The 13,196-nt window shown below is 42.6% G+C and overlaps 7 protein-coding genes across 7 annotated transcripts; 4 read left to right on the forward strand and 3 right to left on the reverse strand.

Moving 5' to 3' along the window:
- The first annotated feature begins 31 nt into the window (after positions 1–31).
- Positions 32–2,687, forward strand: V1514DRAFT_336356 (uncharacterized protein). Its single transcript, XM_066928523.1, has one exon. The coding sequence runs from the start codon at positions 146–148 to the stop codon at positions 2,630–2,632; it is 2,487 nt and encodes an 828-aa protein (XP_066781509.1). The 5' UTR covers positions 32–145; the 3' UTR covers positions 2,633–2,687.
- V1514DRAFT_336360 (uncharacterized protein) lies at positions 2,629–4,148 on the reverse strand. Its single transcript, XM_066928524.1, has 4 exons — positions 3,988–4,148; positions 3,697–3,756; positions 3,614–3,638; positions 2,629–3,555 (listed from the first exon to the last, which is right to left on the reverse strand). The coding sequence occupies exons 2-4, from the start codon at positions 3,754–3,756 to the stop codon at positions 2,867–2,869; spliced, it is 774 nt and encodes a 257-aa protein (XP_066781510.1). The 5' UTR covers positions 3,988–4,148; the 3' UTR covers positions 2,629–2,866.
- On the forward strand, positions 4,084–5,135 carry V1514DRAFT_336363 (4'-phosphopantetheinyl transferase superfamily). The gene has a single exon (XM_066928525.1). It carries the CDS (start codon positions 4,200–4,202, stop codon positions 5,073–5,075), a length of 876 nt encoding a protein of 291 aa, XP_066781511.1. The 5' UTR covers positions 4,084–4,199; the 3' UTR covers positions 5,076–5,135.
- A 189-nt stretch (positions 5,136–5,324) lies between these two features.
- V1514DRAFT_364391 (uncharacterized protein) lies at positions 5,325–8,002 on the forward strand. Its single transcript, XM_066929784.1, has 4 exons — positions 5,325–5,626; positions 5,679–5,833; positions 5,895–6,227; positions 6,287–8,002. The coding sequence occupies exons 1-4, from the start codon at positions 5,351–5,353 to the stop codon at positions 7,959–7,961; spliced, it is 2,439 nt and encodes an 812-aa protein (XP_066781512.1). The 5' UTR covers positions 5,325–5,350; the 3' UTR covers positions 7,962–8,002.
- Positions 7,951–9,169, reverse strand: V1514DRAFT_336368 (uncharacterized protein). The gene is made up of 3 exons (XM_066928526.1): positions 9,062–9,169; positions 8,294–8,985; positions 7,951–8,233 (listed from the first exon to the last, which is right to left on the reverse strand). Exons 1-3 carry the CDS (start codon positions 9,082–9,084, stop codon positions 8,013–8,015), a joined length of 936 nt encoding a protein of 311 aa, XP_066781513.1. The 5' UTR covers positions 9,085–9,169; the 3' UTR covers positions 7,951–8,012.
- Positions 9,170–9,189: 20 nt separating this feature from the next.
- On the forward strand, positions 9,190–11,436 carry V1514DRAFT_336370 (dihydroxy-acid/6-phosphogluconate dehydratase). The gene is made up of 5 exons (XM_066928527.1): positions 9,190–9,286; positions 9,349–9,467; positions 9,526–9,583; positions 9,637–9,753; positions 9,822–11,436. Exons 1-5 carry the CDS (start codon positions 9,231–9,233, stop codon positions 11,269–11,271), a joined length of 1,800 nt encoding a protein of 599 aa, XP_066781514.1. The 5' UTR covers positions 9,190–9,230; the 3' UTR covers positions 11,272–11,436.
- On the reverse strand, positions 11,303–13,004 carry V1514DRAFT_311068 (HAD-like domain-containing protein). The gene is made up of 4 exons (XM_066925789.1): positions 12,562–13,004; positions 12,400–12,468; positions 12,251–12,342; positions 11,303–12,164 (listed from the first exon to the last, which is right to left on the reverse strand). The coding sequence occupies exons 1-4, from the start codon at positions 12,644–12,646 to the stop codon at positions 11,508–11,510; spliced, it is 903 nt and encodes a 300-aa protein (XP_066781515.1). The 5' UTR covers positions 12,647–13,004; the 3' UTR covers positions 11,303–11,507.
- Between the last annotated feature and the right edge of the window lie 192 nt (positions 13,005–13,196).

Consider the following 13,196-nt stretch of genomic DNA (forward strand, 5'->3'; position numbering starts at 1 on the left):
TTGATAGATCCGACACTTCATTTCGCAGCCCAATCCCACCCCTCAATCATGATGAAATATCAAATTTTTTTCAGCGCGTTCAGTAAATAATAAATCATGATTGATTCGATTAATTCAAAGTTGATTCAACTTGAGCATCAAAATAATGAGTGAATTGGATTTACCAGAACTACTATCTTTGCACTCGGTATCACTAAAAACAACGATTCCGTTTGGCGATCATGTCACTTCACAGCTTTCGCATTTAGCGTTGCAACCGGAACAGTTGCACACGATCGCAATCCGGTCGTTAAATGATTTTTTGCAAATCAACGTCACGGGTCCACAATTAAAGTATGACCCATTCAAATTACTATCTTTATCAGATTTATCCGAAAACGAGTTTACTAATGCATGCATTCGTGAACTTGAAGTTGACTCAGAGGAAGCATATCCTCATACTCAGGCACCTTACCTTCTTCTTCTATCAATCGCCATACTAGAGTTGTTGCGTTCACTGCCAGTTAAACAAAATAAAAAAACTCATCAATGGCTTGGTCGTGCATACACGGCTCATCAGAGCTTGCTAAACTACCCCACGTCAACCTTGCATGACAAAATTTTTGAAAACTTGGCCGCGGCCGTGCCTACTTCAGATACAGAACCAGGTGAAGCTGCCGAATACTTTTTGGAACTTGCTCAAGCAAACATTTTTTTTTCCTATGATTTTCGCACTCAAAAAGCTTTGCAAGATGCGACCAAAGCATCGGGATTTAAATTTCTGGTTACAGGAGTCAAGGCAAAGCGCACTAAATTCCAGCAAAGAGAAGTTTCCAACTTGGTTGTGTTGGCGAAATCATTTGCGGCCAAGACAAAAGAAATTGACCTGAATGCTAAGCAATTGTTGCCTAATTCGTTATTACTAAACTCAGAACTATTATTGGAGACTCCAGCGTTTGCCAACGTTGGAAGCACATCAGCCAATCATGATGAACAAAATATTCCACCAGAGTTATTAGATGAAGATCCAAATTCACCATCTCATCTTTCTGATGTGGATGCTTGTATTTTACTTTTAACAGCTTATCGATTAAAGGCAAATTCGCCGGCACAGAACCCTTTGGTTGCGGAACAACTATTGGCTTATGTTAACAGAGTCATTGCATCGTCCAAGACAACTGGCGATAGCCCCTTGTCTTCTGGATCAGTCAACTGGAACATTTTTTCTCGTGCTTTGTTCTATCGCAGTTTGTTGGAGTCTAATTCTGCCAAGACCGTGGAGCGTGGCGTGCTGCAATTGGCATCGTTGGTGGATGAACTAGGAGTGTCATCGGCTGCCACGTCAGTGGTTCATTCCGATTTAGACGGAGCATCGGCTGCCGAAAGGTTGCGATATATTTATCTTTTGCCTTTACTTCCGAGATGGAGAATGGATATGGAACTTGCTACTCAATATCTTTCTCTCGGCATGATTCGATCTGCGCAGGAGATTTATGAACGGTTGGACCTTCCAATTGAAAACGCTCTTTGCATGGCTGCTACAGGTTCCGAATCTGAAGCACTCGAATTGTTGGAAAATTACATTAAATCCGATCACGTTGACAATCCTCGTGCTCTTTCCGTACTTGGAGATATTACGGGCAAGCCGGAATATTGGGAACGGGCTTGGCAAGAAGGAAAGTACGCCGGAGCAAAGCGTTCACTGGGAGAATATTACTTCAAGCTTGGTGAACCCTTAGTTAGTGCAGCTCATTTATCGGATGCGTTGAAAAAGAACCCTATTAATCGCCAGGCTTGGTTTTTGTATGGATGTGCTGGTCTTGAATCTCAACAGTACGAACTTGCTGCGGAGGGTTTCACTCGTTGCGTGGCTATGGACAAGGATGACGCAAAAGCATGGTCGAATCTGGCCACGGCATTATTGCACCTTGGTAAAGAGACTGGCCAGTTAAAAAGTAAAGAAGCCATGTCCGCGTTATCTGAAGCATGCAAGTTAAGCCCTGAAGATTGGAGACTGTGGGATAACTTGGTTTCTGTATCTGCTCGTCTTGAAAACTGGACCACTTGTTTAAGAGCAACTACAAAAGTTATTGAACTTCGTGCCGATAAGGTCGGTGAAGATGCCATCGATCTTGCCGTGCTCAGAGTGTTGGCGCAGGCCTTGGTTTCTGAGACGTACGTGGTTGCCGATGAAGCGAACGGGCAAGAACAACAACAAAGGCGACCTTTTTTTGAACGTCAAGCTATTCAACTATTTACTGAGACCGTACCAAGGTTGATCACGCGCACTCCAGATTTATGGCAACTTGTGGCAAAAGTTGAATTATGGCGGAAACGGCCATGGGCGGCACTGGCGTCATATGAAAAGATGTTTAGGTTGGCGATGGCAATTTTTGAATCTGATGAGACAAACGAGGGTAAATGGGTTTCTGTGATTGATGCATGTGAAGCTTTGGTTGATGGATATACGAATCTTGGTGACTTGCCTGGGCGGCATGGTGGTGAAGAAGGGGATGAAACCCAGGTGGTTTGTAAAGATTGGAAATGGAGAGCGAAAAGTACAGTCAGGTCATTAATTGCAAAGGGCAAAAAGATATGGGAAGATGCGAATGGTTGGGATAGACTTGTTGAAATCAGAGATAATTTAAAGTGAGCAAGACCCAATACATTTTAAAAAAAAAAATTAAAAAAAAAAAAGTGCTTTAATACATTTTTTTCCCTCTCTTAATAACAATAAAAGACAAGATGATGGAGTTATATATCTTTTACATCATACGCCAATAGTCATTCTTTTCCCGTGACCTCAATTATTATCTTGTTCCTATTTTGTATAAGACAAAAAAAAAATCCAATACGGAAATAATAATCACCCCCCGCTGTAAATTAATTACTCGGCCTTGTTGGAAGGAGCTTGAGTTGGAGCAGCCCTAGAAATTCCATGCAACGCCGTCTTGGCCTGTTGCCAACCATTCTTTGCAAACGCTGGGACAGATGGATGAGCAATGAGACCGTCGATTCTAACTTCCCAATTTCTAATAGCCAGCTTTGTAAACGCGGATTGTTCAAACCTGAATCGAATGAATGATCCGTACACGAGCAACGAAATCCATGAACCCTTTCGAAAAAGCAATGCATTGAAAAATAAACGAACTAAAAGGAAAAGTTCAAGATTTGCAACCAAAGCAGTAAATTTGTCGTTATAATTGTCGACAAATGATTGAATCTTGGTTGAAAGAGGCGAGGTCGCCGGATAACCCAACGTAGGAAGAAGATTAGTACGTGTGTAGGTCAAGACATGGAAAAATGAGTACACGGCAAAAGGAGGAAGAGTGGCAAGCAAAGGCTTAGATACCAGCCAGAGCAGTGCAATCACAAGGTACTGAACATTGTCATCGCGCAGCAAAACTGTTGTCGTGGGAGTCACAGACTTGTAAGTTCTATAAAGAACAATACCATAAGTACCAATCACGGAAATATAAATCTCCTTGTACCAAAACCTGGCCCAGCTAGTTCCGGAAGAGAACTTGATATTCGACAAGACATAGAAAACAAATCCAATAACAACAAGTAAATGACCTATAAATTGAGATGTCAGATTAATCGAATTTAATAAATCACGCAACCAAGTCCGTACCAAAGAACCATGCAAATTGAAGAGTCTAAAAAAAAGGATTAGAATTTGAGATTCCAGCTAATTCATAAACAACGATGGCATACCTTCACGAGTTGTAACACTCTCTGTGACAAAGGGGCTGCTGCATTAGACGGAGGTGCCATCTAAAACAATAAGATCAGCATAATCAAATAAAATAAAACCAAAATAAACTTCTGCAATCGATAAATCTTGCGTTTATGTTAATTTCCGTCATCACTCTTGAGATCGTGTTTCATTTTGATCACCGAGATGACGACGATTGAAGCAACCACCATCAAAGACCGATTAAGATTGCAGGACTTTAAAACATTTATACATATATGAATGTATATATAAACGCCAAAAAAAAATACCTTTCACTTAAAACGTCTAACAGATTATTTAGAACAATAGATTTGAAGACCGGCAAGAAAGATGAAGTTCGAGAAAGAAGCTAAGTGAAGGAAAAGAGAAGAATGTGCAATATTACGTATGCGGTCACTTTACCCGGTTCTTAAATCACATCACGTGATTGACGAGCCGCACGATGATGTGATGTTTACCTTGCCTGCTTCCCCAACGACGGATGAATGATGAGGTTGAAATGTCTGCGTTGTTAGGTGTTCACCCTGCTCAGTTTTTGGCTGTGGTTGATATTCCAGAGTTTACGTGGGATGCAGAGTGCGTGGTGCTTTATGCTGACGTGCGCTCTCTGTGGTTAGGCAACTCGAGCGCCAGTGAGGAGTCGTTTGCTAAATATGTTTCACTGTTACCGGCATACGAGCAGCTGGCATTGAAAAAATATCATTTTAGAAGCGATGCGGTTCAGCATTTAGTGTCGCTTCTGCTTCAACATGCCGTGATTTCGCAACTGCAAGGCATAGCGTGGAAGGATTCGCGAATCACCAGGAGCACGTCAGGCAGGCCGTCATATCAAAGTGCCCGGTTTGATTATAATGTTTCTCATCATGGTGGCTTGGTTGCGATTGGTGTACGAACTGTGAATAGCAAGAGGATTGGTGTGGACATTGTGGACATTGACGAAGCTACAAAGAACTGGAGGTCAGGGTGGGAGAACGACTTCCACGACGTGTTTACAGAAAACGAGTACAAAACAATACTATCTGAAAGGGACTCCTATAAAATCAAGCGTCGACTCTTTACATTTTGGGCTCTTAAGGAGGCTTATACAAAAGCGATTGGCGTCGGTCTTTTATCAGACCTTAAATCAGTGGAGTTCACTAATGTTGGCGATATTGACGTTTCAGGGTTAGATCATTATTCCAAAACACTTTGTAAGGTGAATGGAGAACCGATAGATTGGAGATTTGAGTTGTTTGCATTGGAAAAAACCGTGATTATGGCGGTGGCTACGAGTAATGACGATTTGCTAGAAAATAAGACTAGTGTAAAGCTTATAAACTTGCAAGATATTATTAAAGCTGTTCATAGCGTCACATGATCAAATAATATTTTACATAAACATGTCAGCAATTCAATGCATAGACCCAGAACTAATCTCAATCAATAAATGAATTTATTGTAGTCATTGACAAGTTTGAGTAAAAAGACTCAAACTTACTGGTTACCCTGCCGACTCGCAGTGCCACGGATTTTTTAAACTTATTTGTTACGTCATAAATTATGTAATTTGTTATGAAATTGTTTAAACCAAAATAAATATTGCACTTGCTCAAAGTTGAAATTGGCATATTCTTTGGCGGCATAGCGAAAGGAATGTCATTTGTAAAGAACCAGAGGATTCAGGATGTTTTATCCGATCATCCGATCTTTAGCGGCTTGTTTAGCAGTAAAAATACTTTTGCAATCAACAGCAAGGTTGCCGCATCATTAAACCGACCGTTGCCGTCGTCATCAGGGCAAGCTGTGAACGGGATCAAGAACTTGCTCGTTGCTAGAGGAACAGATGTTTTCGTTGCTGTTGATGGTCAGATCAGATGCGCGAATTTGTCAAAACGGACCGATCTGATCAAGCTAGTGAATGTCTACAAGGTAAAGCCCGCTTCTTCACTGTGAGTTTGTAGGTTATTGATATTGAATGCAGGCGTTACACATTCCGAGCATCGAATTCGACATTAAAAACCTGGTAATCAATCAATCTGGAACTTTTTTGGCAATAATTGGCGAGCATGACATCGTTGTCACGTCATTACCGTCGCCTGATTTTACAACACGATCAGAGACGATCATTCACGTTCGGTAGGCAGCTTTGATACCCAGCAATTTTAAATTTTATTTTTGTGCTGATTTTTATTTGAAGGTATCGGAAACTGGGTGCGTTTGAAAATTGTAAAGTGGTTAAGGTCATATGGCATCCATTGTCACGAGATGACTCTGGGTTGGTCGTGCTTACGTCCGATAGCAGGATTTTGCTCTTTGATTTGACTGTCAGTCATGATGTTCCTGAAAGAGAAGTTGATGTCTGCAAAGACCAATTGCAAGGTTATTCGTTTGGCTTGTCAGATACGTCCGCGTTAGATGCCTCGTCGATCTGTTTTGGATCCGCTGACTATGGCATGGGTGAGATGCTGTTGTACATTTTAACAAGTGATGGAGATGTTTATGCATTATGCCCATTTATTCCTCGCAGATGGTATGTATTTTGATAGGCTTATGTGAACTATTCTTGTTTACTAATTTTTTTTTTTTTAGCGCCATAAGTAGATCAAGTTTATACCGGCTACTAGAATGGGTAGTGGCTGAAAGCAAAACTACTGATACGACCACAAGCCAATTTGAAAAATTTCGTAAACGTCAACAATTTAATTGGGTTACGGATTTGGTTTTGCAATCAGAAGATGCATCAAACTTGGCCGGTGTGTCACGGCGAACAAATAATTATGGCGAACTTGAAGAACTTGCCGTGTTCGATCGTCCTGATTTGCAGAAATTTTCAGAAAAGCTTCAAGGCCCGTGGTCGATTCGTCCGTATCCCAAAAATCTTTATAAATCAGGAAACGCAACCGATATTGTATCTTTAGATTCAGAAAATATTGGCATATTATTAATTGCTTATTCTGGTGGTAGGGTCAACATTTTCTTGCAAGATGAACCAGTAGGTGCACTGTGGACGTCAACTGCGTATGCTAGTGCGCTAGATGATGACTCTGAAGCGTTGACTGATAAAAGTCGCCTGTCGTTGCTGTTGTACGAGTCGCTTCTGCTAAACACTGGATTGGATGAAGATTCTTTATCAGATTATCCGTTTTGGTTTATCAACGGCCCGCCTCTGGAAGATTATATTTTTGTTAATTTTCAACACAGGGTGGTTAAGCTTGATATTAGTAATTGGAAACAACCTCTTTTAAACGCAGTGTTGAATCCAGCGCAAGGCGAGCAAGCAAAATATTTGTCAAAATCTCCGAGTACGGAAACATCGGTTCTGTATTCTTCTCTATTGAAAAATTCAAGTGATCAAACTTTGGCCGTCGCGGTATTAAATGATTTGCTGTCAGCTGATATTATTTTAAATCTTTCAACTACCGGGATTAACGCTTTTCAACTTGATGAATTCGCAGGATTGCAATCACCAGCATCGGAGATTAAAGATGTGAATCTGGCAAATACTGCGTCGAAAAATTCACTGCCTTATCACAATCTGCTGAATCCGCTTTCGATTGACATCAACAAGCTCAGTCGAGGGAGCACGGCAGAGTCAAAACTGTCCATCAAGAAAAAGCAAGCAAATTTTTCAATGACCGAACCGGTTCAAGTCTCGGAAGATTGCTTAAATTTTTTTGGTAGCGTGGCGGAAGTCATGGAAGAGGAATTGCAAGACGTGTATTTTGCTGGGTTTCAAATTCATCGCAGGCTAACCGAACAACGAGTTGAATTTAACAGGCAGGTATTGCAACTTGCTGACCTACAAGATCGCGTGTTGGAAGCGGCCAATAAATCGGTGACAAGTGCCGAAAAGACTGTTGAACGGCAGCAAGAGTTGAACGAGCGAGCGAGCAAGCTGTATCAGAAACTTGTTGATTCACAGGCACTGCCTATTAGTGATGCGGAAAAGAAATGGATTACAGAGTTGAACAGGGGAAAGCAAAAACTGTCTGAGTTTAAGGGACTGGCATCCAGAGGCAAGGCGGCGACTAATCAATCAGAAAAATTAATAAACATGATTTCACACCTGAAGGAGACTGAATTTGGCACGAATGCGACAAGCCGGATCACCGTGAGTGGATTGCAACCCGAAAGTATTCAATCATTGAAGGACATGTTGGAAAATGAATCCAAGATTGTGCATAAGACTCGGGCATCGGTTGAACGGTTGGCTGAGCAAGTTGACAATGAGTTTTCACATCTACAGCTTGATCCTATCATATGAACATGTAAATTATTAAATAAGAATTTTTTTTTTTAAAAAGAGACGGACAAATCACGCTTGAAATGCTACCCCTTTCTTTTCCGCGATGGCCTTCCCACCACCGGAGAAGCCTGTGCCTTCCCTTTTTATAAAAATTACTCCACGTTTGCCGTTTTTGGTGTCGGAAAGATCGTGTTGACATACAAAACATAGTAGCTTCTCTCCTGCATGTGCTGGCTTCATGACTTGTGCAAAACAAGATTTACATATAACATGACCACAAGGGTTTGATACTATAGGATATATGGTTAAAAATATGGTAATTTCAAATAGATGAACACAAAAAGACCTACAATAACCTTCTAAGGATTTGCCAAATTCTTTTCTGCATGACGGGCATATTCTGGTAGTTGAACCAGACGCGGCGGTATCGACCTCGAAATGTACTGCCAGCAGAGATTTTAACGAGATGTGGTGAGAATCTGATTCGTCCGAAGCAGCAGGACAAACCGGGCGCAACTTTGGCGTCGAGCTTACCAGGTTTGATTTTGCAACCTCAGGTGTTAAAGACGGAATCCAAAACGAAGCCAGTTTCGACTTGGCTGCTTCCGTGTCTTGGTCTTGTAATTTTTGCCTGGCTCGTTCGCGATGATCAACAACCACGTCAGTGCCTGCTTTCCGTTTGTGGTCGGAGCCATCAGGGTGTTTAACAAACCCGGACTGCGCGTCTTCAAAATCTTGCACTTCTCGATCCCTGATCCTGGATTCGGCCTGTTCGTGAGCTTCGCGCTCGGATTCTAATTGCCGTTTCAGAGCCTTGTCCATGCGCTTGATTTCGTTATGCTGCGACAACAAGTTTTCCACCACGCATTGCCGGCAGAAAATATGCCCGTGAGATGGGCACGCAACCGGGTCCCGCGCCGCCATGAGACACAAGCCACATGCATCGAATCCTTTAAACGAATCGCCGGTGAGTCGCTCCCGTTGCCTGCCGTATTGCTTCAGCAACGACCGCTCGTAAGCAGTGAAGAACGACGACGCGGTGCTAAAAAAGAAGTCATGAGCTTCACGATAAACACAACATGCCTTCGGCAGCCACTACTTCTACTACTTCTACTTACTTTCGCTTCGAATGCCTCGTCATGGTTCTGGTGAAGTTCAAACCAGATCACGTTCGCTATCATGCGGCTTTCGCGCATTTCGGCTGACTCGGACGAAATTTTTTTTTTTTTTTTTTTTAAAAACCTCGAAAAATTGTTTAAATAGTACAGTACCATTTAGAGCTAAAGAATGTCTGCAATCAGTCGGTTATCACCCAAGAATGCTCCGGCATTGGGTCGGTGGAGGTGGGCAGCCAAAATCCAACTGTATGAAGATAAGCTAATCATCATTAATGGGCTCAATACAGATCATTCACCACGACCACAGTCGCACGAAACGAAGATTCAACAAGCAACAACGGCCGATTGAACAAGTTCAGCTCCATCATTACGACGCCAAAGTCTCAGGGCGCGTCGCAGGCAATGTGTTCGTCTACGATTTGGCAGAAAATTGTAACCAGGAAATGCTAATTAGTTTGCAACAGTGTACGCTACCGGATTCTCGGACGATGATTTTAAGAAGGGTCAGGTTGGAATTTCCAGGTAAGTTGCCCTGCATGGTTTAATATCTTTATTAGTTTTAAACCAGAGTTTAGTGTGTGGTATTCTGGTAACCCTTGCAACATGCATTTGTTGGACTTCAACCACCGTGTGAAGGAGAGTGTTGACAAAGCTGGCCTTAAAGGCTTGCAATTTAACACGATTGGCGTCAGGTTGGTGCTTCTTTTTTTTTTTTTTTTTTTTTTTGTTTTAGTGAGGGGTTATAAACTTACATCGTTAGTGACGGAATTTCAATGGGTACCAACGGCATGCGATATTCTCTTCAATCCAGAGACCTGATTGCGGACTCCATCGAAACCGTCATGTTTGCTCAGCACTACGACGCAAACATTTCCATTCCAGGCTGCGACAAGAACATGCCTGGTGTTTTGATCGCAATGGGCAGAGTCAATCGGCCGTCCATTATGTTGTACGGTGGTACGATCAAGGCCGGCCATACCCCATGTCAACCCGAGGTCGATATCGACGTCATTTCTGCGTTTCAATCTTACGGCCAGTATTTGACCAAGCAAATTGACGAGCCAACCCGGGCCGACATCATCCGGCATGCCTGCCCCGGTGCTGGTGCATGCGGTGGCATGTACACTGCCAACACCATGGCATCCGCTGCCGAAGTTATCGGCATGACTCTTCCGGGCTCTTCCTCTTCGCCGGCCGAGTCTGCGGCAAAGCTGCAAGAGTGTGCTGATATTGGTGAAGCTATCAAGAACTTGATCAAGCTCGACATCCGGCCAAGCGATATCTTGACCAGGCAAGCATTTGAGAACGCCATGGTGTACACCACCATCTCTGGTGGTTCGACCAACGCCGTGTTGCACTTGATTGCTGTTGCCGACTCGGTCGGAATCAAGCTCACGCTTGAAGACTGGCAAAATGTTAGCAACAAGACGCCCATGCTTGCTGACTTTAAGCCCTCGGGCAAGTATGTCATGGCTGACTTGATCAACATTGGCGGCACGCCGTCGGTTATCAAGTTTCTCATTGGCGAGGGTCTTATTGATGGTTCAACCATCACCGTTACCGGAAAGACCTTGGCGGAGAACGTGGCCAAGTACCCTGACTTGCCAAAGGACCAAAAGATCTTCAAGCCGTTATCTGACCCGATTAAAAAGACCGGACATTTGCAAATCCTCAAGGGAAACCTTGCCCCCGGTGGCTCGGTTGGTAAGATCACTGGAAAGGAAGGTACGATTTTCAAGGGCAAGGCCCGTGTTTTCGACACCGAGGACGCCTTTATTGAGTCCCTTGAACGCGGTGAGATTAAGAAGGGAGAGAAGACCGCCGTTATTATTCGATACGAAGGACCTCGAGGTGGACCTGGCATGCCTGAGATGTTGAAACCGTCGAGTGCAATCATGGGTGCCGGTCTTGGCAAGGACGTTGCCATCTTGACCGACGGCCGATTTTCTGGTGGCTCGCACGGCTTTTTGATTGGACATATCGTTCCCGAAGCTCAAGATGGTGGTCCGATCGCACTTGTCCATGACGGAGATGATATCGTGATTGATGCTGAAAAGAGAGTGATTAACTGGCTTGTGTCTGATCAAGTTATTGCCGAAAGAAAGGCCAAGTTTGTGGCTCCTCCGCTTCGATACAAGAAGGGAACATTGTTCAAGTATGCCAAGAATGTTACCAATGCCAGTCGGGGTTGCATCACAGATTCTGAATAAAAAAAAAAAAATGTTCAAATTTTTTTTTGGCGTGGTCATCGGTTTGTTTGTTTTTTTTTGTTTTTTATTCGTTTCTTGTCTTTTCGTGTTGATGTAAAAGTTCGTAGTTATAAATTTTCATAATAAATCATTCAAAAAATAATTATATGCAATGTAAAATTGTACTCTAGTATAAAAATTCTATAACTATATGTTTGTTGTTACAAAGATTCAACAGACAAAATTTTATGTGCCTCTTACTTGAGCAAATCATAAATATCGCCCAATTTAGGCAAATAATACTTGGGCACAATCTCTGCGTTGTCGGCAAGAATGTCTTGCTCCTTATTAACTCCGGTGAGCACAAACAACGTTCCCAACCCACCTTCGGAACCAAACCTAATGTCGGTATCCAGCCTATCACCAACCATGCAGGCCCGATCAGGATTAAATTCAAACTTTGCCTTGATGCAATCCATCATTGCCTTTGATGGCTTGCCAAGTGATACTGGTTGCCGCTTGGAAGCCAATATCAACGGCGCGCTGATCGTGCCAGCACCGGGAAAGAGCTTGCCATTGGTTGGATAAGTGGAATCGATGTTTGTGGCCAAAAACAACGTTTCTGGCACTTGAAGGTTTACAAGCGCGTATGCCAACTTGAGATAGTTGATGTGCAAGTCCAGGCCGGCCAGGACGCAACCAATTGAAGGGTCGGGCACGATCTTGTCGTAATCCTCAGTCGTGATGTCCCGTCGTAACGATGGGTCGGAACCGCCAACGTATTGAATGCCCTCCGATTCAAGTTCTTCCTCGATTCCGGACTCACCCAACACCAAAACTTTTTTGTCCGCGGGCAACTTGACCACTTTTTTCAAATATACGGCAGATGAATACGCTGAGCCAAAGATCTCCTCCTGTTCACAACAACGTAGGTTTAGTAAATAGGTTTAGTAAACATGCCCCCAACCCAAATGAAAACCAAGTCAGTGTTTTAACATACCGCTGTGACCTCAATTCCAAGCGATGAAAACTTTTTGGTGTACGCTTTTCTTGACTTTGTCGAATTGTTTGTGACAAAAATCAACCGCTTGCCTGTTTTTTGTTGTGAGAACGCAAGTTCATACATTCGTAACTCGACAAATAACTTACCTCGAGACCGAAGCAATTCGAGGGTTTCCTTGACAAACGGCAAAAGAACGCTTCCTTGCCAAAGCACGCCTTGTAATTGTAATGTTAATTAATTTGTTTGTCTTATGCCACTTTTCAAAGTTGGTTCCCAATCAAAACCACCAAATTGATGATCAGACTTACCATCGCAATCGAATAAAAAATCGTCGTACTTGGACAAAAATTCTTCAACTTGGTCTTTTGTTTGAAGCTTGGCTGGTTGAGTCATGATGTAATAATTTATTATCCTCAGTAATTTTTCGTGAAGTACGAGTTTAAAGGGTCTTGAGAGTTTAAAAGACCCCGGGCAAGCGATACGGTCTGCCCTGAGAATCTAGATATTTATATAATATATTTACATTCGTTACTTCATTTCCAAGTCATTTTGACCTATGTAAGTTATACATCTGTCACACTATATGTTACAATACGCGTCATTATAAATTTCACAGTAGATGGCTATCTCTAAAGCATAACAACAAAAAACAAATCGGCGCGAATTGAAATTTCGATCTGCCACCATTTATGAGCAAGAACGCCGTCCTACAATAAGTTCACCACCATCATTGCTACCAAAAAAAAGTTCTAATTTGTAACAATACTTGTAGTTGCAATTGGCGGCTAAAAAAATAAATCAAGAAAGTCAAGTTGAAAATACAACAAATCGTCGCTATTGCAACATTGAACGTTCCCACAAAGCTTAAGCGTTTGGTAAAATTCAGACGGTTAGACGTGTCAGCAACCCGCCTGTCCTGAGCCTGAACCTGACCATTGAAGCT

The sequence above is a fragment of the Lipomyces japonicus genome (assembly GCF_038497905.1).
Source record: "Lipomyces japonicus strain CBS 7319 unplaced genomic scaffold V1514scaffold_48, whole genome shotgun sequence".
NCBI lineage: Eukaryota > Fungi > Ascomycota > Lipomycetes > Lipomycetales > Lipomycetaceae > Lipomyces > Lipomyces japonicus.

What these genes read in the sequence shown, in the direction of transcription:
- V1514DRAFT_311068 (XM_066925789.1), bottom strand. Translation starts at nt 12,646, where the DNA reads ATGACTCAACCAGCCAAGCTTCAAACAAAAGACCAAGTTGAAGAATTT. An exon ending in CGAATTGCTTCGGTCTCGAG is followed by an intron (nt 12,343 to 12,399) that starts GTAAGTTATTTG and finishes AACAAAAAACAG; the next exon opens with GCAAGCGGTTGATTTTTGTC. An exon ending in TTGGAATTGAGGTCACAGCG is followed by an intron (nt 12,165 to 12,250) that starts GTATGTTAAAAC and finishes TGTTGTGAACAG; the next exon opens with GAGGAGATCTTTGGCTCAGC.
- V1514DRAFT_336363 (XM_066928525.1), top strand. Translation starts at nt 4,200, where the DNA reads ATGAATGATGAGGTTGAAATGTCTGCGTTGTTAGGTGTTCACCCTGCT.
- V1514DRAFT_364391 (XM_066929784.1), top strand. Translation starts at nt 5,351, where the DNA reads ATGTCATTTGTAAAGAACCAGAGGATTCAGGATGTTTTATCCGATCAT. An exon ending in AGCTAGTGAATGTCTACAAG is followed by an intron (nt 5,627 to 5,678) that starts GTAAAGCCCGCT and finishes TATTGAATGCAG; the next exon opens with GCGTTACACATTCCGAGCAT. An exon ending in CCATTTATTCCTCGCAGATG is followed by an intron (nt 6,228 to 6,286) that starts GTATGTATTTTG and finishes TTTTTTTTTTAG; the next exon opens with CGCCATAAGTAGATCAAGTT.
- V1514DRAFT_336360 (XM_066928524.1), bottom strand. Translation starts at nt 3,756, where the DNA reads ATGGCACCTCCGTCTAATGCAGCAGCCCCTTTGTCACAGAGAGTGTTA. An exon ending in GAGTGTTACAACTCGTGAAG is followed by an intron (nt 3,639 to 3,696) that starts GTATGCCATCGT and finishes CCTTTTTTTTAG; the next exon opens with ACTCTTCAATTTGCATGGTT. An exon ending in TCAATTTGCATGGTTCTTTG is followed by an intron (nt 3,556 to 3,613) that starts GTACGGACTTGG and finishes CTCAATTTATAG; the next exon opens with GTCATTTACTTGTTGTTATT.
- V1514DRAFT_336356 (XM_066928523.1), top strand. Translation starts at nt 146, where the DNA reads ATGAGTGAATTGGATTTACCAGAACTACTATCTTTGCACTCGGTATCA.
- V1514DRAFT_336370 (XM_066928527.1), top strand. Translation starts at nt 9,231, where the DNA reads ATGTCTGCAATCAGTCGGTTATCACCCAAGAATGCTCCGGCATTGGGT. An exon ending in GGTCAGGTTGGAATTTCCAG is followed by an intron (nt 9,584 to 9,636) that starts GTAAGTTGCCCT and finishes ACCAGAGTTTAG; the next exon opens with TGTGTGGTATTCTGGTAACC. An exon ending in TTTAACACGATTGGCGTCAG is followed by an intron (nt 9,754 to 9,821) that starts GTTGGTGCTTCT and finishes TTACATCGTTAG; the next exon opens with TGACGGAATTTCAATGGGTA.
- V1514DRAFT_336368 (XM_066928526.1), bottom strand. Translation starts at nt 9,084, where the DNA reads ATGACGAGGCATTCGAAGCGAAA. An exon ending in ACGAGGCATTCGAAGCGAAA is followed by an intron (nt 8,986 to 9,061) that starts GTAAGTAGAAGT and finishes CTTCTTTTTTAG; the next exon opens with CACCGCGTCGTCGTTCTTCA. An exon ending in CAAATCCTTAGAAGGTTATT is followed by an intron (nt 8,234 to 8,293) that starts GTAGGTCTTTTT and finishes TATATCCTATAG; the next exon opens with TATCAAACCCTTGTGGTCAT.